Source organism: Sander vitreus, chromosome 19 (genome assembly GCF_031162955.1).
Source record: "Sander vitreus isolate 19-12246 chromosome 19, sanVit1, whole genome shotgun sequence".
NCBI lineage: Eukaryota > Metazoa > Chordata > Actinopteri > Perciformes > Percidae > Sander > Sander vitreus.
In genome coordinates, this window is record NC_135873.1 from 8,726,412 (window position 1) to 8,747,199 (window position 20,788).

The window sequence follows — 20,788 nt, forward strand, 5'->3', positions numbered from 1 at the left end:
CTCTCCTCTGACTGTTGCTCTGAATCTAGAATCCAGAATCGATTGCTTTTCCTTAGGTTCCCGGATGTTAACAATTAGCTAGCTGTTTATCAAGTCCAGTTTTGTAAGCTTGTGTGTGGCGTACTTTCGTTTATTCACTTCACCGCCGGTTGGAAACAACTTCACTTCACATTATGTGTGGTATTAGTTAGGCTAAGAATGTACAATGTTAGTTTGAGTTGCTAACATCGGCTGATACTATAGCTAGTTTTCCGGAACTTTTCGGAAGAGTTGTACGTACGTAAGTTGTTGTACGTTAGCAGGGCAGTTCACGAACCCTCGGCTACATGACGACTTAGCATCGCTGTTTTGCATCTCCAAAGTCCAGGGCACCGTCATCATTTTGTGGGGTTGCGGGTTTTGGCATACATGTCTCAATTAGCTGACTCTGACGATACCACTCCATTGCTCAGGGATGATGCATGCAGGTGAATAGAGTTCAAGGGCCATTGACTTGACACATTAGCCACTGTTACCTTTGTTTACCAAACAGTGTGGAAGCACTGGTATTGCTATACTAACCCTGTGTACTAACGTTATATGCGAGCCATGTAACGTTATTACGTAAACCACTCGGGGCAAATTGTTTTGTTGTTGTTTTTTGGGCCTGTTATGCTCACGAACCTATATCAATAACCTCAAATCACCAGTCCTGTCTTGTCATCTTGTGTACAGTGATGACTCTCGGGATGAAGATTACAAGTCTCGGTGGAGGTCCATCCGAGTCATGTACTTCACTATGTTTCTCAGCAGTGTAGGTGAGGATGCCCGTGAGTGACAGGGATTTTGGACCTTGTTTAAGGAAACTGTCTTGTAACTGCCCTGTCTTTTGATGGAGAGACTGAATCAGTGCCAATAGTGCTGTTGTGTATCTTAAAAATACATAGACATCTCTGTAGAAAGGGACCAAATGACAAAATCCTCCAGTGGGGATTTGGATCAACATTGGATAGAGAACATAGTCCATCTTTTTATTGAAGTTCAAGTATTAACAATGATACATCCATCTAGTCAGAGATGCATACAGAACAACATTTTTTGTTTTAACCAGCTTTACAAAATACCCCAAAAGTGTAGTAACTTATATGATTTATTTTTTTGCAATAAGTACCGTCACTGTGACGATGCATCTGTGTGTTTGCCTAGCTTGTGTTTAGTTTGATGTGATTCACAACACAATGTTTAGGCTCTTTGACAGCGGGTGAATTATCTATGTTTTATATGTCCTTTAGGCTTCACTATTGTCATCACATCACTGTGGCCCTATTTGCAAAAGGTATGCACTGTATGGCTTACCATTTTCTTTGTAATAACTGTTGACTGATCTGCTGATGTCATTAATACAAATAAAGGTCTGGCAAATACTTACATGCATATGTAAATTAGTCTGGCGATTCCAGGCTAGCACTTGTCCTGTGCACTAGTCACCGAGTAGAAAGCAAATCTAAATATAAGGTCACATTCTAGTTATGTATCAAATGTAACCGCATGCATCAACAATGGGACTCAAAAATTCGCGTATATTTGCATTGTAGCAATGTCATCAACGTCAACTGCAGTAAAACATGCTCATGATTTCACATGTTTGGTTTTTGATTATGTTCCTGATAGATTGATGATAGTGCCAATGCCAGCTTCTTGGGTTGGGTGGTGGCAGCCTACAGTCTCGGTCAGATGTTGGCATCGCCCATTTTTGGCCTTTGGTCCAACTACCGGCCCCGCAGGGAGCCACTGGTGTGTTCTATCGTCATCAACATGTCAGCCAATATCTACTACGCCTACGCATACCTGCCCAGAACCAATAACAAGTTCCACATTCTCATGTCCAGAGCCTTTGTGGGCTTTGGAGCAGGTGATTTGTCAAGGCCTAATTATGCTTCTCATTATTTATTTTTGAAATGTCCACATACCTGCTTGTGAATAATTTTTCTTCTCATTTAATGCCATGGCATTTGATTTGCTCATAAACTGTACATAATATCTCTGTTCTACCATATAACGATGGATCCATGTCACACAGCTAACTCCTAACATAAGCGTTGGTCATTTTATGGCAGGTAATGTTGCTGTGGTGAGGTCATATGTGGCTGGAGCTACATCGCTGAAGGAGAGGACCAGTACCATGGCAAACATGAGTGCCTGTCAGGCTCTGGGTTTCATCCTAGGACCAGGTAAAGATGGCTATATTTTTTTCACATTATGTAAGCCAGGCCGGAATAGAGAGCGAATAATGCCAGTGTAGCCTAGTGTATGATGGGGGGAAAAACAAGTAAAAAGTAGGGCTGTCACCATTAACGCATTCATTTTTTTAAATCGCATTAATAGCATGCCACCATTTATTAATTTATTTTACACTTCACTCGGCTTCGCGTCGTGCCTAACAGGCCACTATTTTGACCCTTTGCCGCACTTTGCCATACTTCCTCGTAACACATCCTGCTGCTGCAGGCTGCAGGCATGATGGAGAAAGACAGCAGCAGCACAATTCTGAATGGCGCTTTTTATTTTCCAAAACTCCTGGACAGGTCGAAAACCATATGCACATTGTGTAAAGCCGAATTAAAATATCACCGAAGCACGTCAAGCTTGAGCTACCACCTACGAGCTAAGCATAGTAGTACAGTTAACGTGACTCAGGTTGATGCTAGCAGGCTCAGGCAAAGCACTATTTTGGAGAGTGCTACTTGCCGACCTGCGGATGAAACCAAATCCCAAAAAATTACTACAGCTCTTGCAAAATGGGTGGCAACTAACTGCAGGCCTGTCAGCATCGTCGAGGACTTGGGTCTTAAAGACCATGGTTGGCATGTTCTGACCCGTCTTATACATTGCCGTCGAGGGGGACAGTAGTTTCACGCATACACAGCCTGTACGACACGGAGAAAGCAGCCAAACTGGAACTGCTGCGAAGTGATGCAAGGTGATCACTGGACGTCAGTGAGTAATCACAATTATTTAGGAGTTACTGCACACTATATTGACTCTAGGTTCAAATGTGTGACTAGATTCACACATTTTTCTTTTGTTTACAGTAAATAAATAAATAATAAACAAATAGAAATCTTAAAATCAAGTTTATAAAGTCACTTTCTTTGCATTCATTTGATTCCCAATCAAGATCCACTGGTAAGAATTGCTTTCCATTGTTAATATGTACTTAAAAACCGTTCTGAAATGCAAAATAATAGAATTTTAATCATGTGATAAAACGTGATTAATCATGATTAACTATAGAAATTCAGCGATTAATCGCGATTAAAAAAAAAAAGTGTTAATCGTTTGACAGCCCTAGTAAAAAGTTGTTGGCTTGTTTGTTTTAACACTTGCATATCTTTGTTTATGTTAGCTCTGCAGGCATGCCTATCATTCATTGGGGAGCATGGTGTCACGGTAAAGGTCATAGACCTGCAGCTCAACATGTACACTGCTCCTGCTTTACTGGCTACAGCTTTTGGTCTCATCAACATCCTGCTGGTTGTTTTGGTGCTGAGGTGAGGCCTTCCCTGCATGTATATTGTTGAAGGAGATGAACAAATTGTGAAAATTCAGAGTTGTAATAAACAGAGTGGGACAGAGCATTCACAAAAAAAGAAGCTCTAGAGACAATGTCCCCAACCAAGCCTATTGAATAATAAAAGAGCTTACTGAAAACAAAAGAAAAGACAGACAAAAAATAATAATAATATGAAAACATAAGCAAGCCGACAATGTTGTGTGTAATATGACTGTATACACTATTGTCACGTTACCCACACTCGCTTATGTTTTCATATTATTATTTTTTTTTTTTTTTTTGCCTCTCTTGGAAATTCAAGTTGTCTATGATTATATCGTATATATATATATTGCATCCTACATAGCCCGACAAATCTATGTCAGACCTGTCATACCTCCCATTCTTTCTCGTTCAACGAAGTGCGTCTGAACCATTGCATTTCTCCACTCATTACATTGAATCCATTTTATCACTGGATTCAACTCTTTACTCCATTTTGCTATGCTTCAGTTTGTGTACTGTATTATGTTTCTTAATGCTATTTTACTGATTGGCTAAGATGTCTGTTGGGATTCTTGTCGACAGAGAGCACCGTGTTGATGACCACGGAAGACAAATTCGAGCCATTAACTACACATCGGAAGGTATTTATTGTCCTACTTCCTTTTTTTTAACCAAATCTTAATTCATGTTGTGATATAAGGTACAAACAAAGAAGAGTTTGTCAGCAGAGGTCTTGTTAAGTGATCTACAGAAGTGATAATAAGGGTAGTGGACAGTTTGTTACATTACCAGGAAAGAGATCATGACACAAGGCAGCCCTAGTCCAGGCTATGAGGACTTTTCTGCATTGTTACTTTTTAATACTTTAAGTACTTTTTTTTTGTTGCTATCACATTAACTGAAGATCAACTAGCAAGGCCTATGCTATTAATACCTCTTAACAATTATAGAGTCAAGATAAGAAAGTACATTTACAATATTTGTAATTGCAGGGTATTGGTCTTTGTTTTTGGTTCAAGCCTTTATTATTATATTCCCTTTCCTGTAGAAAGAGATGACATTAGTGAAGAAACCGAGGAGACCATTGATCAGGTAGCAGTCCTGATTTCCAACGTCCTTTTCTTCATCGTCATGTTCATCTTTGCTGTCTTTGAGACGTATGTGTTTCATTTCAGTCTAATTAGAATATAACAAACCTCTTTATACTCTGTTGTATAAGGTTTTCAAAATCTGACTGTATATTTTTGTAATTTTTCAGAATTGCCACCCCTTTGTCTATGGACATGTTTGCTTGGACAAGGAAAGAAGCTGTGTTATACAATGGCATCATCATCTGCTCTATTGGATTTGAATCCATATTGGTGTTTCTAGTTGTAAAAGTGGCCTCTCAAAGGTGCCCTCCCTCATGCATGTATGGATTAGATAAAAAATACATTTCAGCATCAAACATTCTTCTTGATTAACCAAATTATTTCCTTTCAGGGTTGGGGATCGTCCTGTGTTGCTAGCAGGCTTGGCTATTATATTCTGTGGCTTCTTTATTCTGCTTCCATGGGGAAATCATTACCCTAAAATCCAGTGGGCAGGTATGCACTGCTTTAATGGCACAGTTGGCAATTTCCTCTGTTGAGTAATTAATTGCTGCAGATCGAATGATTTTGGCTCTGTCTGCTTTGTTTTAAATTTAAATAATACTTTTTTGGCCTCTTGGCTTAACAACATTTTAAATGTCCCTGTGTGGGGGGCATTAGTACATTGGTGTGCAGTGGTGCTAATTCTTGGGGCTGCAAAAATAGAGTGTTCAGGTTCTGCTTTTGTTTTGTTTTTTTAACTACAGACCTCAAAAACAACTCTTTGGTCAGTTGGATGTCTAAAGCCACGATTGCCTCCAACAACTCATTGGAGCCAACAGGCTGTCCGTATGAACAGACCTGGTGCCAGTATACTCCTGCCATCCATCTGGCCCAGTACATCTCGTCCGACATCCTCATCGGGGTGGGATACCCAGCTTGCAACGTGATGTCCTACACGCTGTATTCCAAAATCCTCGGACCCAAACCTCAGGTAAGATGACTGTAGGGTAATGGAAGTGTTGCTTTAACTAAAATATTTGAAATGATTAGAGTGCTTTAAACCGCTTTAAATGTGCCGACACATTTCTCAACATTTTGTTTTACTTTGTAACTTAATAAAATGACTATATTAAAATCATGCATCTTTTGACAACCCAAAGCGTGGCTGTTTACTATTGCTTTCTGCAGGGTGTGTACATGGGCTGGTTGACAGCCTCCGGTAGTGGGGCGCGGACATTGGGCCCAATCTTTGTCTCACAGGCCTATACCATCCTGGGACCCCGCTGGGCTTTCAGCCTCATCTGTGGTATAGTGGTAGGGGCCATCATCCTTCTCAGCTTCATTTACCACAGACTCATTGCTTTTTCTGTACGCCACAGAAGGACTATAGAATAACAAGTGAAGATTCCCACTGGATTGACTGATGGCAGTTTCCTGCTTTTTCTCAAAAACTACAATCCCGGTTATAATGAAGGCTCTTTGTTGTTGTTACTTACTTTCAAATGTGGCAACTAATGAGCCTTTGGGGGTTTGTGACTCAGGCTTGACCTTTAAACTCTAGGACGAAGAGATAAGGCCAGGTTATTTCTCATGACTTGACCAAAAATAGCTGCTTTGCAAGTTACAGTAAAAGGAAGCTAGTACTGCAGCTGTGATCAAAGCCTTGTAATGTGACACCTTTTTATTATTTTGTATGACATTGCCTTGTATGAGCTGGGCCCATGATATCAAAGCAATTATAGTTTTTAATTACTGAATGCACAAGTTTTATGTAATTGCATTGTTGGTCTCCGAGATAAAAAATAATTAGAAAATTTTTAATACTCACTCGCACTACTTTAGCAAAGCCTTTGTAAGACCTTCAAAGGTCCTCAGAATGTTATTTTTTACATTCAATTTATCATTAAATTGTGAAACTTTGTGCACTTGACTGTGTCAAGGGTAATCAAGGGTACTTGCTATTGTTCTGACTACTGAATTATGTTTGATTCACTGGATGTGGCATTCCCTGTACTTCATGTACTGATTGACATCATTTGAAATGGTTATTTTGCTGTTTAAGTGGAGAAAATTAGAGACATCAGTTTTACTGTGCATGGTTTGTTGTTGTGCAAGAAATATAGAAAGAAACTCAACTCAGCTGTTTCCCTCTAAAGGAAGATATTGATCATATTTTCATATTTCTGTTAATGGTTTCACTGGCGGTTGTTTAAAATAACAGGTTGTTGTTCACCAGAAAGTGATGTGGGTACTAACAATTTACTGAATGATGCATTAAAGAATAATACAATCGTAAATTGTCAGTGTCACTTTATGTTCAATTTGATCAGATATAGTAAAGCAATTGAGTGAGAAAAGGCGTTTCCACCCTATATGTGCAGGATGCAAGATGATATACCATATAAGACTTTATTAATCATTAGGAAGGACATTTAAATATTACACCAGCATGAGAGACGTGAAAAAAAGTAAGAAACCAGTAAAGAGCTGAAAAGACATGAAATTAATTAATTATAAAAATTAAATAATGTTATATATATATATATATATATATATATATAAAAAGTATACATCCGTACATAGGTCCGGCAGGTATATTGAGATTGCGGGGGTGTAGTTACAGCGCGCATGCGTACAAAAAAAGACAAGTTACTTCCGTTCACGTGATACACAAACAGTTCCCCGCTCGCCGTGCAAACAACATGTACGCTGCAAAAGTTAGAGACTGCTAACTTAGCGTTTAATTAATACAACTTTGTGTGTAACGTTAAGTAACTCGAATGTACGAGTATATGATGCTGTGGAGTGCACGTGTTACTAAACATGGACATATTTAGAGAGGAGACGGGTAAGAAAATGCCTATTTGTCTCTTAACGTTATAAGAAGTTTGCGGCTAGTTTAGCTAGCTAACAAGCTAGCTCGCTCGTCCTAGTAACGTTATAAAATACTGATAATCCACCGAATAACACGGTTGGGTTTATTTAATGCTGATGCTACGTGTTTGCTTGTCTATCTCTTTCAGAGTTTACTGACATCCGAGTTGTCGTAAGTATACATTTTAAACTGTCCTTAGCTTTTGGGTAGCGTCCACATGTTAGTTCTTATTAGCGACAATATAGCTAACATGAATATGATACTTCTCTCGGCGTGGGGATATGTCCACAATGTAGCAGCAGCCGAAGTGCATCCTGTACTTGGAAAGCTAGCTATTAATGTATTCATCAGACTAAACTTTGATCAGTCTTTCTGACTAATGTCGGGTTGGAGACACTCAGAATAGTGCTCACGTACTCACTTCCTGTGTATGCATCTTTTTATTTATTTATTTATTTATTTTTTTACAGTCACTGGTATGCACTCAAAAGTGCCCCGCCAGCGCCGTTTTAACCATAGACTGTAACGTTATATAAAAACATCACAACAAGCGAATTAGCTTTGCAACGTTACAAATAAGTTTGACACTCATATTGGTTAATAAACTGAGAATTTGCAGTGTGTCCTTGTACATTGGATTTTCATGTCAAACTGTTTGGTTTACCATCATATTTCACCAGAACCCAAAGCATTCGATAGTTCACAGCATCTCACATATGATTACATTCAAAAATCTAATTGTGTAGCTGGGAAAACAATCTTGGTACCACTGTGATTTCTTTCTTGGTCTTGTTATAAACAAAAATATTAGCCTGACTTGTTTACATGCTTTATTGTTTCACTTATTAAGGCTTTGTCTCATAGTGTAGCAGTGCGTTTTCGACACCTAACGTTGCTGCTGGTGACCTACTGCGTAGTTAATGACTCCTCTACAGCAACTACTTTTAAAGGTTATTCTTGACTTTTGGAACACAGATTGTGTCACCATGTGTTTACTGTTGTGGCAGTGCAAGGATAAGAGCTTGCTGATGTTGTCCTAGTGAGTCGTCAGCTACCCTTGGGCCAAGGAAAGTGAAACTTAAGGATGCAGTGCTTGAGTTTGCAACTGAATGTCATGTTCAATACTGGCATTGGCACACAGCTTTGGACTGCCTTGGGAACACACCATCTTAAACAGGGTTTAAATGGAGGACAATTCATGTTTTAAGGCTGAAGGTCCTCCGCTGATCTGATGTTTGTGAGAAAGTTGATAGAACTGACATTCACATCTCTTTCTCCTGTTTAGCAAAGGGTTGTGGATTTGTTTGAGAGTCGACCTGGTTTTCAAAGGATAGTAAGACTTGGCCTTGTTGGTAAGTAGATATCACATTACACATCTACTGCACACACAAATCTGTTTCCAGTGTTTTATAGGGCTGGGCGATATGGAGAAAATCAAATATTACGATATTTTTGACCAAATACCTCTATCAATACCGCAACGATATTGTAGTGTTGACTATTGGTGCTTTCACAAAGTATTTACATAATGCGATTTTTGATAAATAATCATCAGTAATGTGGATATACTGACTAAGTGTGTAAAGGCAAACAATAGACCAGTTACAACAGTCTGGTAAGTTCAGAAAATGACATCACTTTACTGTAATGCAGCCTTTAAAACCAGGAAAAGACAACACTTATGCCATATTACAATATCCAAAATCTAAGACAATATCTAGTCTCATATCACGATATTGATATAATATCGATATATTGCCCAGCCCTAGTGTTTTATTTGAACCAGTAATTTAAACTTCTACAACGTTCTATTTCCTAGCGAATATGGAATTCGATGATGAGCGAGATGTTACAGATGAGGATGATTATGGAATTGAAAATTGGGCACATGATCATAACAATTTCCAGGGATTCCCAATGCTCTCTGACTGGATTAGTGAAAGGTTGAACCATACAAGGTCATCCAGCTCTGTTTATCAACCTCCACTGCATTACTACGCTTCAACTTGTGACATTCCTCGCCCATCCTCTGTGGAAGTTCAGGCAAGGGAGAGTGTAAGTTCACTTATATTTGTCTATTTTGTCAAAAAGATGACTATCTTACAATGTGAAGTGATTCTGCAGAAGTTCAAGTGGTTGAAATCAATGCCATGTTTTTGCTACTCCTTTAGGACTCTGAAAGAACAGCCAGATTATTAGAAGAAGTGAAAAAAGGCAAAGAAAAAGCTGAGAAGAAGCGACTTAAGAAACAGGTACATTCTGCAACCTGAGTTAATGTCAAATTGTGTAAATTGAACTGCATTATATCATTATTCTGGTCTTGCAGAAACGGAAAGAAAGAAAACGACTTGAGAAGTTGGAGAAGGAGAAACGGAACCCTGTAAGAAATGAAGAGGTAATGATTAATGTGTGCAACGTGTGTGTAACATGTTTATAGCAAATGGGAGCATCCAAAAAAAAATGTATAAAGTTGCAAGTTGTTTTTTTCCTTGTATTTTACAGGGAAAAGATGTACAGCAATCTAAAGCGGGGGAGAGCCAACCAGCTAATGATGAATCCAAAAACAAGACAATTTCCAGTGTTAAACAGTTGGCTACAGTGAAAGATACAGACAGCAGTGGCAGTAGTGAAGACGAATCCAGTGATGAAGATAGTGACACCAAGAATGACTTGGGCGACTCTGAGGTACCAAGTGCTCATTTTATTGTAATTCACTACAATACGAGTGTTAACACTTAATCCCCCAGGTATTTTAGGGGTACAATAACCGTCTGTATGTACCCCTAAAGCGTCTGTATGTTTTTGTTTGCGCGGATGGGCCATTAACACCTCATCATCTGCGTCTCTATAGCGCAGACACACATACACAGCCAGATGGCTTATCTAACAGCTTGAAACCCCGTAAAACTGATAAACTGCAGTGTTCAGACAGGGAAATGGCGATCTGGCGATTTGATGCAGGATTGTGCAGCGGGGGAAGTGTAAATGAAACGGCCCATTTGTGTGACGTCCTCTTGTGTTCTCCCCAATGTAGCACAAGTAGACTATATTTCACAACTACTGTTTTCCGTCAGATCGTTGATAGATCTCGAAGTTTCCGACCGCACTTAAAGGCAGCTTCACGGAGAAAGAAAGGGAGAAAAGAGACGAGCGACAGATCAACTTGTTGTTTGGCAAACATTCTGCTTTTACACAAACTTCTGGGCAGTTCAGTGCTTCTGTTTGGTGTTTTTAAAACGTTCTTGTTGCAGCGATACAGACAGTGCCGTTTCCTGTTCGGGACTTTCACACCGCTGCAAAACACACTGACAAGTCTGATCGGCAGTTACATGATTGGCCACGCAGTGTGACGTGGGGTTGCGTTCAACTTTTCGATGCAGGCCTGCCGTGTTTTTTTTTTTTTTGAGGTCTCCCTTGCGGAAAACCCCGCCACCCCGCCGCAGCCTAAACGCACTACCCCCATTCAAATGAATGGAAAGTTTTGCCGTACCGTCTGACGGCCGATGCAGGCTGCGTGAATGCAAACTTAGCATTGTAAAATGTGTGTTAGAGGACTGCATTATGGACTGGGATTTAGTGGGACCCAACTCAAATCTTGCCGGAGCAGGCAGTCCAAAAAAAATGGCGGCTCCTGGGATTTACGCACAGCAGTCAGCCTGATCGGTCCGCGTTCTGACAATTTGAAAAACAGACATGTATATTATGCTTGAGTAAATTAAACCCCAATTAACAAAACTGGTTAAGAAAAATGATATTCATATTTCAATAAATCACCAGGAGAGTCCAGTACAGCTAGACGATAAAACTGAGATTAGTGCTCATATTCAAGATTATGTTCTGCTTGTTGAACGGCTGTTGGTTAAATTGCTCTCAAACACATTTAGAGAGGATTTGAATTGCTATTTTTATTCTCAATTCTTATCATTTTGGTGCTGGTGATTTTCCTTTGGGGCTGGCTAAAACCTTTTTGGGGGGGCGCCAAAAATTCCTCTATGCAGGAAAACCCCTGGCAGATAAACTGTGTTTGGCTTCCCTCCGTGGCACCAGAGTGCGGAGCAACGGGTGTTCGGTGGGTCATCTAGCGGATGACCTCTGCCCCGCGGAGAGCTCCCTGCACTGGTGCTAAGATGGAAGCCAAATTAAGTTCATCTAAACACACTGCCCACACTGCCATGACACGGAGCTGGATTTAAATCAGCGTAATATCTTTTTAAGCAAAACGAGGTTTGTTTTAAAAATATTTAATTGATGTGGCATTTACCCCAATCTTTTTGTGTGCTATATTGGTATGTCTATAGTTTTTGATTGGACACTTACATTGAAAAAGACTGTATTGAAAGTATTATTTGCCTGTGCATTTCGGTATCTTATGTTTCATTTAAAACGTAGTTGATATAGGTTAATATAAGCCTTGCATCCACAATTGCCAACAGCAATTCCAAAATTGCACAGTATAACCCAATTTGTATGAAAGGGTTACATTATTTTCTTTGCTTTTACCAATTAAAAGTAAATAACCTGCTCTGTAGGACTTAACTACGTAAAATGGTGACTAATTGTTTAATTCTTTAATCCTAATTTTTTTTTTTTTTTTTTAAGGAACTGGACATGACTAGTACTTTTGTGAATAAAGCTGCTCTTATAGCCAGGCGTAAATTGGAGCAGAAGCCTAGGCCTGAGAGGAGGGAGAAAAAGAAGATCCTGATCAAAGAAGAACCGAAACCTGTCCCTGACAAACCTAATAAGGACCTGGAGGTTGAAAAGAAGGTGAGGTTCTTTGCATACAAGTCTGATTCTCAACAGAGACGACGGATGAGGTTTGCTATTCCAATGACTACAGATTGAACATATTACTTGGATGTTGCCTTTTTGTTTTTGGGATATGGTTGCTTATCTCATTTCTCTCTTACTGTCTGAACAGGATTCGGTCGCCCCTAGCAGCCCCATTAATGTAGATAACCTAAAAATAAGTACTGATCTTGCGGGTAAGTTGTATCAATCTCATGTACAAACTCAGCTAGATGGACTGATCATGAGTTGTAGATAAATGTTTTTATATGTAAGTCAAGTTGTCATGAGATATTCAATTTAACTGAAGTTCCCCTTTTTTTTTTCTTTTTTTTTTTTTTTTCTTCCTATAGTTATTGGAAATAGGTTTGCAAGTGCTGGAGACTTTAATATGGCTGTGAAGTATTTCACGGATGCAATTAAGTACAACCCTACAGAGTTTAAGTAAGAACATGTCCCTTTACTCCTTTGAACGTAAATTAGATGACTGCTTACACCACCACTGTTTTCTATTCAAAGTTTTAACTGTTATATCGGTTGCAGGTTGTTTGGAAATCGCTCCTTCTGTTTTGAAAAGATGCAAGAATATGAGAAGGCGCTGACTGATGCAGAGTTGTCTCTCAGCATGTGGCCAGGTTGGGTTAAAGGCCTGTTTAGGAGGGGCAGAGCTTTGGCAGGTCTAAAGGTAAATGGCCTCTAATGAAATCTGCACCACCATTATGTGCCCCATTATAAATGCAGTTAAGTCACTGTTGTTGTCTGGGCCATGTGCTTGTTTGGGGAAGACAAATAATCTAAATGTATCCAGCATGCTTTGCAGCAGCAGTACCAAATTACAAGCAGCGTTTAGCTCCGTTATACTCAAATTGAACATGTACAAAAGTACACCTCTATAGTGTTTGTACCCATTACATATGATCCCACTAATACTAATGTTTGTAGCTGTGAATTACATCTAAGTTAAAGTAGGGCTGGGCGATATGGCAAAAAAATATAATCACGATAATTTTTTCCATATTGATCAATCTCGATATTATCACAACATATCATTTGATAATGCTGCCAGTTTGAAGAGAATCCTGATAACTGAAGCCTGAAGAAACCAGAGGGTTCATTAGTTAAACTTTAGAATATAGTTTATTAACATAAAAAATAGAATAACGTAATGTAACATTTAACTGTGCACACATGGCTTGGTTTAGAATATATTTCGTGATAAGAGAATATATTGAATAACATCTAAATGTAAACATTTAACTGTGCAAACGTAAGTGACAGAAAAGATTGGTTGCGTTTCCCGTCTTGGTCGACACCAACCGACACCATATTTTGCGGACCGTGTTAATCTGCGCTTCGTCACTTTTGAGATATCCACACCACTTCCATATAATTGACGTCCGGTTACCTTTTTTGGCAACAATTTGGATAACGCAAGTTCACTTTCACCGTTGCTTTCGTGCCCATGCCCCTTGGTTCCCCTCATTTCTATCATTTTCTTCAACGCCGGTAGCTCAAACAATGCTCTGCTTAGGAAATGGCCGTGTACTTTGACGGGCAAGCCAAAAACTTTTTCTACTATTGAAGTTTTTTGGTGGTTGGCAAACAACTTTTGGTGCGCATTACTGCCACCTTCTGAAATGGAATGGAGTTTATTTCTGCTGTGTGATAGGCTGTTAGATCTATCCATATTGAGTAAATATATCCAAAGTTAATCATCAGTATTGACCTGAATTGTGTCGCCCAGCCCTAAGTTAAAGTAATTTTTTTTTTTATTAGTGTTTACATTGTTTTGTAAAGTATTTAAGGTTGGAATGACTTTGTGATGACTGTAGCGCTGTTGCAACACCATTGAATTATTTCCAAGTCATTGAGCTGCGCAGGGTCACGTTATCTACTCAGGCTTGTTTTGACTAGCAGTTGCTGTAAACATTAATAACTGGGCTGATTAGTCCAGCAGCATGTTATTCAATGAGCCTGATGTTTGATTCTGTCCTAAGGTAGCGAGTGGTGCAAGCTCATCCTTTTTTCTCTTTCTTTTTCCTTCAGAGGTATGAGGAGGCTGCCGAAGCCTTCAGGGAAGTTCTCAAACTGGACAGTTCATGTGCAGACGCTGCCCAGGAGCTGATGCGGGTGCAGATAACACAACTAATGGTGTGTAGCCATAACACCTGTGTTGGTGCATAGTCAGCAATGGGGAGGTAGCTGGGAAAATGGTGTCTAAATATTTCTGTACTCTATGTAATCACATTGATGTGTTGCTTTTTGAAGAAAAAACACCTTATTTTTCAGATCAGTTTTATTAAAATGTATTTAAGACTTATAGTAATCACATAAAAAAACAATTTGAGAAAGTAACCGAAACCAATAATAAGTATTGCAGGAAAACTGATCATTCACTGAAGGGGTTTTAACCTGGAATTCTGTGTTTTGTTTCAGGGGTACGGTTTCACTCGGGAGCAGAGCTCAAATGCTTTAATTATTCACGGGACAGTAAATAAGGCACTAGAGGTGCTGTCCAGATTAAACCATCGACCAGGTATCTGTCTGATTTTACTAACAAGGATAGTTAAATGCTTCCATGCATCAGAGGAAATTAAGGTCTCCTTGTTTTATTATAGTTTACCTGTGTAGAGTACACTTCTAAACTCATATTGTAGTTGAGAGAACACATTACCAGGGTTCATCAGCTTATGAGCAATATGATATTCCCAAATTGTATTGCTTACTTAAAAGTATGTGTATGTCTGTTTGTACAATATGCCATTTTTAACACTTGTCTTTGTTTTCAGGAGCTATTCAAAATGGCACTCTCCAGCCAGCTCAACTAGCAAATGTCACTGGAGTGTCTCCAGTCCTTTCAGCCAATACAATCCCTGCTCATCCTCCTCACTCCTATGATGCACCAAAAACGGCATTTAAGAACAAACCTTTAGGTCCAGTCCAGTATATGATGAATGTCCAGAGTCAACCAAAGCCCATTCCAAATCAGGCTATGAAGATCAACAATGAAGACAATCGCCCACCACAGTGAGTACCGATTCAGTCACACTGCAATGTTTGAAATGTCGAGGTGTTTCATTATAAATCGCTTCAAACAAAGGCTTAACAGCATAGTTTGCAATCTAATGGCTTAACACACTTGATACTAATTGCTGTAGAGTTTGATTATTCAGTGGCGTTCTGTTTCATTGATGATTTTTTTTAAATATGGTCCCATCTCAAACTTTGTTTCCTTAGAATTGAATATACACTGTCCAGTGCTGTATGGGATAACCTGTGTGTTAAATGTGCTTGGCAAAGACAGACCTACACATGGTGCAAATCTGTGAATTAATGCTAACTTTCTTGCTCATGGAGTCTTATATTTCAATCATGAGCTTTGATTTAATGCTGTATAATACTTGTATTATTAATCGTCTGCTCTTTCTATGTGGGGGACGATTACTGATGTGGAGCAGCAACGAGCTGTCTCCTCTGGTTTGCTTCACCTCTTCTCCACTCAACACTGAAACAGAATTGACCCCTGAAGTGGGGCAGTTCTCCCTTAAATACTTGAAGCAACAGAGAACTTTTCCCGCTTCGGTCCCCCTACAGGTTGGAAGCGGAATTGTCCATTACATCACATTGTCCAGTTCATTCGAACTACAGATCCGCTACCTGATCTGGCAAACTTGCATAATGTAATGACAATTCCGCTTCCAACCTGTAGGGGGACCAGAGTGGGAAAAGTTCTCTAGTGTTGCTTTAAAAACCCTCCACCCAGATATTGATGATGTATTAATTACTAAGCATTATGGGTATATTAGCGGGTATAAATGAAGGTTAATTGGATGACCAGTTTTAAGAATTTTACAGACCGTATACTTGTGGTATTATTAATGCTTTTCATCTAATTAGACAGTATATTCTAAGAGCAGAAAATCATTGAATGCTTTCATGCAGCAAACTGTGTTATGAGTCAGATCAGCATCTCTGCTGAGGTTGTCACGCTCATCTTTCACCTTCATTTTCTTTCAACAGAGAGCTATTTCCAGTTTGGGTGGGAAACCTGGTTTACCCAGTAACTGAGTCTGTGATAACCAACATATTTAACAAGTAAGAGAGCTTTGGTTTAATTTTAGTGAGACGCGTAATCAGATTTTTCATCTTATTTCTACAGTTCAAACTTTGTAGTCTGATAGTACGTGTTGTCTTCTCTTGCAGGGCTGGGGTTGTCCATAGTGTGAAGGTTCTGATTTACAAACGATGTGCCTTCGTAAACTTTACAAAACAAGAGTATTGTGATGAAGCTATCAGACGCTTCCATGTAAGTACACCCTGTACTCTGACTAATGGGCTTAAATTACAATATGACTACAGACTGTGACCTACTTCACTTGCACTTCATGGATATTGCAGAAGAATTGGAATGAAAACCTGAATTAATTTTCATTTGGCTGCTTTTTGCAACAAAAATTTCAACTAGGTGTCTCCCAGATGTTCAAAACAATCTTCAGCTTTCCTCTAACCCGCTGATATTCACTCTTTTGAAATTATTTTTTGTAATCATCTTCAGGGCCTTGAGCTGAACGGCATGAAGATTGCTGTGAGGTATCCAGACAGGATTCCTCAGGGCATGGGCATTTCCAGATCTGCCCTCAAAGCTGATGACCTGCAAGATGACAATATGCGGTGAGTGCTTTTATATCAAACATTGATTTTAAAGGAATAGTTTGACATTTTGGTATATATGCCATTTGCTTGCTTCTCTGGAGTTAGATGAGATGGCTGACACCACTCTGGCAACACGTACAACTGTTAGCCTGGCAGTCAGTTACTAATTGCCTCCCAATAGCACTCAGAAATTGATGTTTTTTCATTTCTGTATAGATTAGAAACAAGATTCCCACAGTAAGAAATCTTTGGACGGACCAGGTTAGCAGTTTCCCTTTGACTCCAGTCTTTATGCTAAGCTAATCACACAAAGGGGGTGTCAATATTTTCATTTAACCTCCAGCAAGAAAGTGAATAAGCATTCTTCCCAAATGACGTATTCCTCTAAATGAACCTGCACTAGTTTTCATCGAGTGCTTAGAGTAACGATGAACTCTTTAAGAATGTTTCAGTTGCTGCAGATATTTCATACTGAACTCAGTTACCAGTTTATTAGGGACACCTAGCTACTAATACAGTCTAATACAACAGTCCTGCAATAAATCCAACTTTCACTAAGGTTATAATATTCAGTTTTTGTTGAAACTGTCTTAGATATGTGTTGCTGTTTAGTTGCATTGCTTCATACTGGCAGGTGTTTCTATTATTTTGTTCACCACATTGATCACTGAGATGAGGCTAAATATCAGTAAACCCTTTGTATAATGCTATACAATTAAACAGCATCACAAACTACATATTCCTAAACGCCTCTCAAATGGTTGGAAAAAAAATCTGAACATTATAAAATGCTGACACTGTGAAAACACCGGAGTCCATCCTTTTCACGTGTTTGTCTGCACCAGGATTTGACCGAGTGCTTTCACACCAGCCCAAACAAGCCTCACTAACAAACCACTCGGTGTGAAAGCACCTTTTAGACTGCATTCATTTCAGTTGGTTGGCAGGTTTTTTTTTTTTTTTTTGGTACACCTGAGTGTAAATTAGTCACATCTCTCATCTAATCAATTGGTTACAGGCAAAACGAGTACATTGATGGGAGGAATGCAGTTGGAAGCCGCAGACCATTTCGTCCTTACAGACACGTCCCAGACTACAGAGGCAACAATAACTACTGAAAGGAAACGAGATGCTTATGAACAAGTCTGACGCTCCGGTACAGATTAATCACTGGTATCGACAGATACAGAAACAAATGCTTATTTGGTAGAGGTTTTTTAAAGAAGGGATTTAAGTATTAGTAAGTGAAAATGATTTGACCTACTGATGAACTTATATTTTTGACCAAAGGTAAAAACTGTTTATATGAGCTGATGTTTATAGGTTATATTACAAAAGCTTCCTGATGCCAAGATTATTAAAACCTGACAAATACATTGGAGGTTGATATTTGTATTATATTTTAAATGTCAGTATACAGGAAAATCTGTTTATAATTTACATATTTCATTTAAGGTTTAATTTTTAGACTGAAACATAGTTTATACAGCCGACTCCTAAATTTACGAGTGCCAAAATAATTATAGGTTAAATTAATGGAAGACTTAATTCCTAAATTATATTAGCATTAGGCCTCAGAATCCAGTATGACAGGCTTTAAAAACAAGGTTCATATAGACACAGATGCAGGACTCATCATTGATGTACTTATGTACTCATTGTGAACTTTACAATGCAGTATTTAAAATGTATCTAAATGCTCTGTATTCAGTATTAAATTTATCTAAATGCTCTGTATTCAGTATATATTTTCAGAATTATCTTCATTATCCACTAATCTATTAATACAAGTTGCACCTTTTATCCTGTCTGGCCATAAACATTTCTTGTAAATCCTATATAATACAACCGGAATTATTTTGTTGCATACTTAGTTTATTGCTCATGGTTAATTTAGTTATTCATCAGTGGTTGATCGTAGAGTGGCATCCTAGTTTCATTAATTACAAAGTTTGTGTTCTTAATTCAAGAATTAAAGATTCTTTCATACATATTTTCTGTCATTATTTAAACATGGTCTTTAATCACTAGTGGGCTCAGACTATAGATATGATGTTGACTCTCAGGGCTTTAAAAAGTCTAAAATTTGCTGAATTGTGTTCTAGGTCGTCATGTAACCCACAGAGCTTTAGACCTTTGTTTGATTCCGTGGTGTTGTAGTTCTTTCTTTCGCTAGTCCAAATATAATTTGAGACAAGACGGATATGGTGCATAAAGCATACAAAGGAGTTACTTGGTCCCCAGGTGTGTGACAATCTCTTTATCCATGCCGTTTTAGGCTGTGATTCTACATCTTGTCTATTTAGCATAGCAAAGGGAATGACACTAGCTTTCTCGAACAAGCTAAGGTGTTCAGCCATCATCATTGCAGCAGGTGAAAAAGCTCTAGTATCACTGTATGGGGGCGAAAAAGATGAATCACTGGATATGCTGAGATACAGGTGATTCTGTGATAAAGTAACTCAGAACTCCTCTCCAGTGGAACCTCAAACTCTCCCTCCAACATCAACAGCTGCAAAGTTCCATAGTCTTCGGGTCTTTTACCAAATGATGGAGTGGAAAGGGGGAAGTAAACATATGGACCCAAAAGACTGGGGGTGGTGTGTTTTGGATGGGAGATTTATGCCAATAATGACCGATCAGCCTGCGGCACCACCAGAAATACTAGATGTAGTCCGCTGTAGTTACAAGAGACTGCAGCACAAAGAGATGCACATGCAAAAAAACATGGACTACCTTGCACTAACATTTGTGGAGAATGTCGTGGTACTAGCTGCACAAACTCACAGTTGCCTGATTTATCAGATGAATATGACCCAGAGGGGAAGAACTAAGCAAAGAACAAACTAAGAACTGATATAGGGGGTGTCAGAACCAAGAGCCACAGAGAAGGGGTCGAGGATCCAGGCTGTATTTACTTTTAAAAAAACACCACCCACTCCCCTGTTGTTGCTACCTTGTCGTGGGGGGAGGCTTGTGTGCCTCCGTGACCCTGAAGACTATACCGGCGGGGGGTTATACCCCTGGCAGGTACTACCAAGCCAGGGAGTTTTCAGGTTAGAGGCCAGTCTAAAAGCAGCATTGCCATCACCCATTGGCAGTAGAATGATTGGATGAAGATTGGGCCGATGCATTTGTCATACATATGAATGGTGTTCCTGCCTATGCAAATTAGGACATTCAATAAGTGTGGAGCTCATGTGCATATTCAAATTCCTTTCAATAGGAACTACTGTAACTGTAATACAAAGTTACTTTTCATGTATACTTTTACTATGTAAAGTTTTATTGTGGTAGGAGTAAAGGAAAAAATCAAGCCTATTTGGTTGTATTTTGGGCATATTTGATTAGTGTATAGCTCATTTGCATATTCAAATTAATTTTCAAAGAAACTTCTAATACAAAAATTGGTACTTTTCATGGGTACTTTCATTGTGTAAAGTTTCATTTTGATAGGAGTAAAGGAAAAAAATACCCCCATTGGGGTGTAATGTTGTCTGGCCTTACTGGCACACATCTTGGATTGATGAGAATTAGAGTTCTGGACACCTCATAAAAAGGATCTAAGCTGCAAAAAATTCTTTTACAATTAGTCTGTCGTAAAACGCTACTTTGCCTGGACTACAGTTGACATTTTAGTATACTGAATATAGCTGGTGCATATTGCAGTGGGAATGGACAATTTCTAATTACACATAAGCTATCCTTTGCATTGCTATCAGTGTATTGAAGGGAAGATAGTGGGAAATGTTTGGATAATAAAGCATGACTAATTTAATTTGGATAGTCTTATGTGGTAATATACCGCATGTCCATTCAAACTGAATTAATAAAAAGGTCTTAATTCTAGATTTGGACACT

At 38.9% G+C, this 20,788-nt stretch overlaps 2 protein-coding genes across 4 annotated transcripts; both read left to right on the forward strand.

Moving 5' to 3' along the window:
- Positions 1-47: 47 nt before the first annotated feature.
- On the forward strand, positions 48-6,908 carry mfsd8 (major facilitator superfamily domain containing 8). 3 transcript variants are annotated; one of them, XM_078276413.1, is made up of 12 exons: positions 48-467; positions 690-797; positions 1,272-1,315; positions 1,651-1,891; positions 2,097-2,210; positions 3,386-3,530; positions 4,121-4,179; positions 4,587-4,695; positions 4,797-4,931; positions 5,021-5,124; positions 5,376-5,602; positions 5,800-6,908. In XM_078276413.1, the coding sequence occupies exons 1-12, from the start codon at positions 455-457 to the stop codon at positions 6,004-6,006; spliced, it is 1,506 nt and encodes a 501-aa protein (XP_078132539.1). In that variant the 5' UTR covers positions 48-454; the 3' UTR covers positions 6,007-6,908. The 3 variants fall into 3 exon arrangements, with proteins under 3 accessions (XP_078132539.1, XP_078132538.1, XP_078132540.1); XM_078276412.1 differs by having other exon boundaries at positions 715-797; XM_078276414.1 differs by lacking the exon at positions 690-797.
- A 370-nt stretch (positions 6,909-7,278) lies between these two features.
- On the forward strand, positions 7,279-18,918 carry LOC144534133 (uncharacterized). The gene is made up of 18 exons (XM_078275871.1): positions 7,279-7,459; positions 7,635-7,657; positions 8,772-8,838; positions 9,306-9,541; positions 9,658-9,738; positions 9,813-9,881; positions 9,989-10,171; positions 12,086-12,253; positions 12,408-12,471; positions 12,628-12,718; positions 12,818-12,959; positions 14,321-14,425; positions 14,711-14,810; positions 15,064-15,301; positions 16,295-16,369; positions 16,478-16,580; positions 16,830-16,945; positions 17,946-18,918. The coding sequence occupies exons 1-18, from the start codon at positions 7,435-7,437 to the stop codon at positions 18,043-18,045; spliced, it is 1,986 nt and encodes a 661-aa protein (XP_078131997.1). The 5' UTR covers positions 7,279-7,434; the 3' UTR covers positions 18,046-18,918.
- Positions 18,919-20,788: the final 1,870 nt, after the last annotated feature.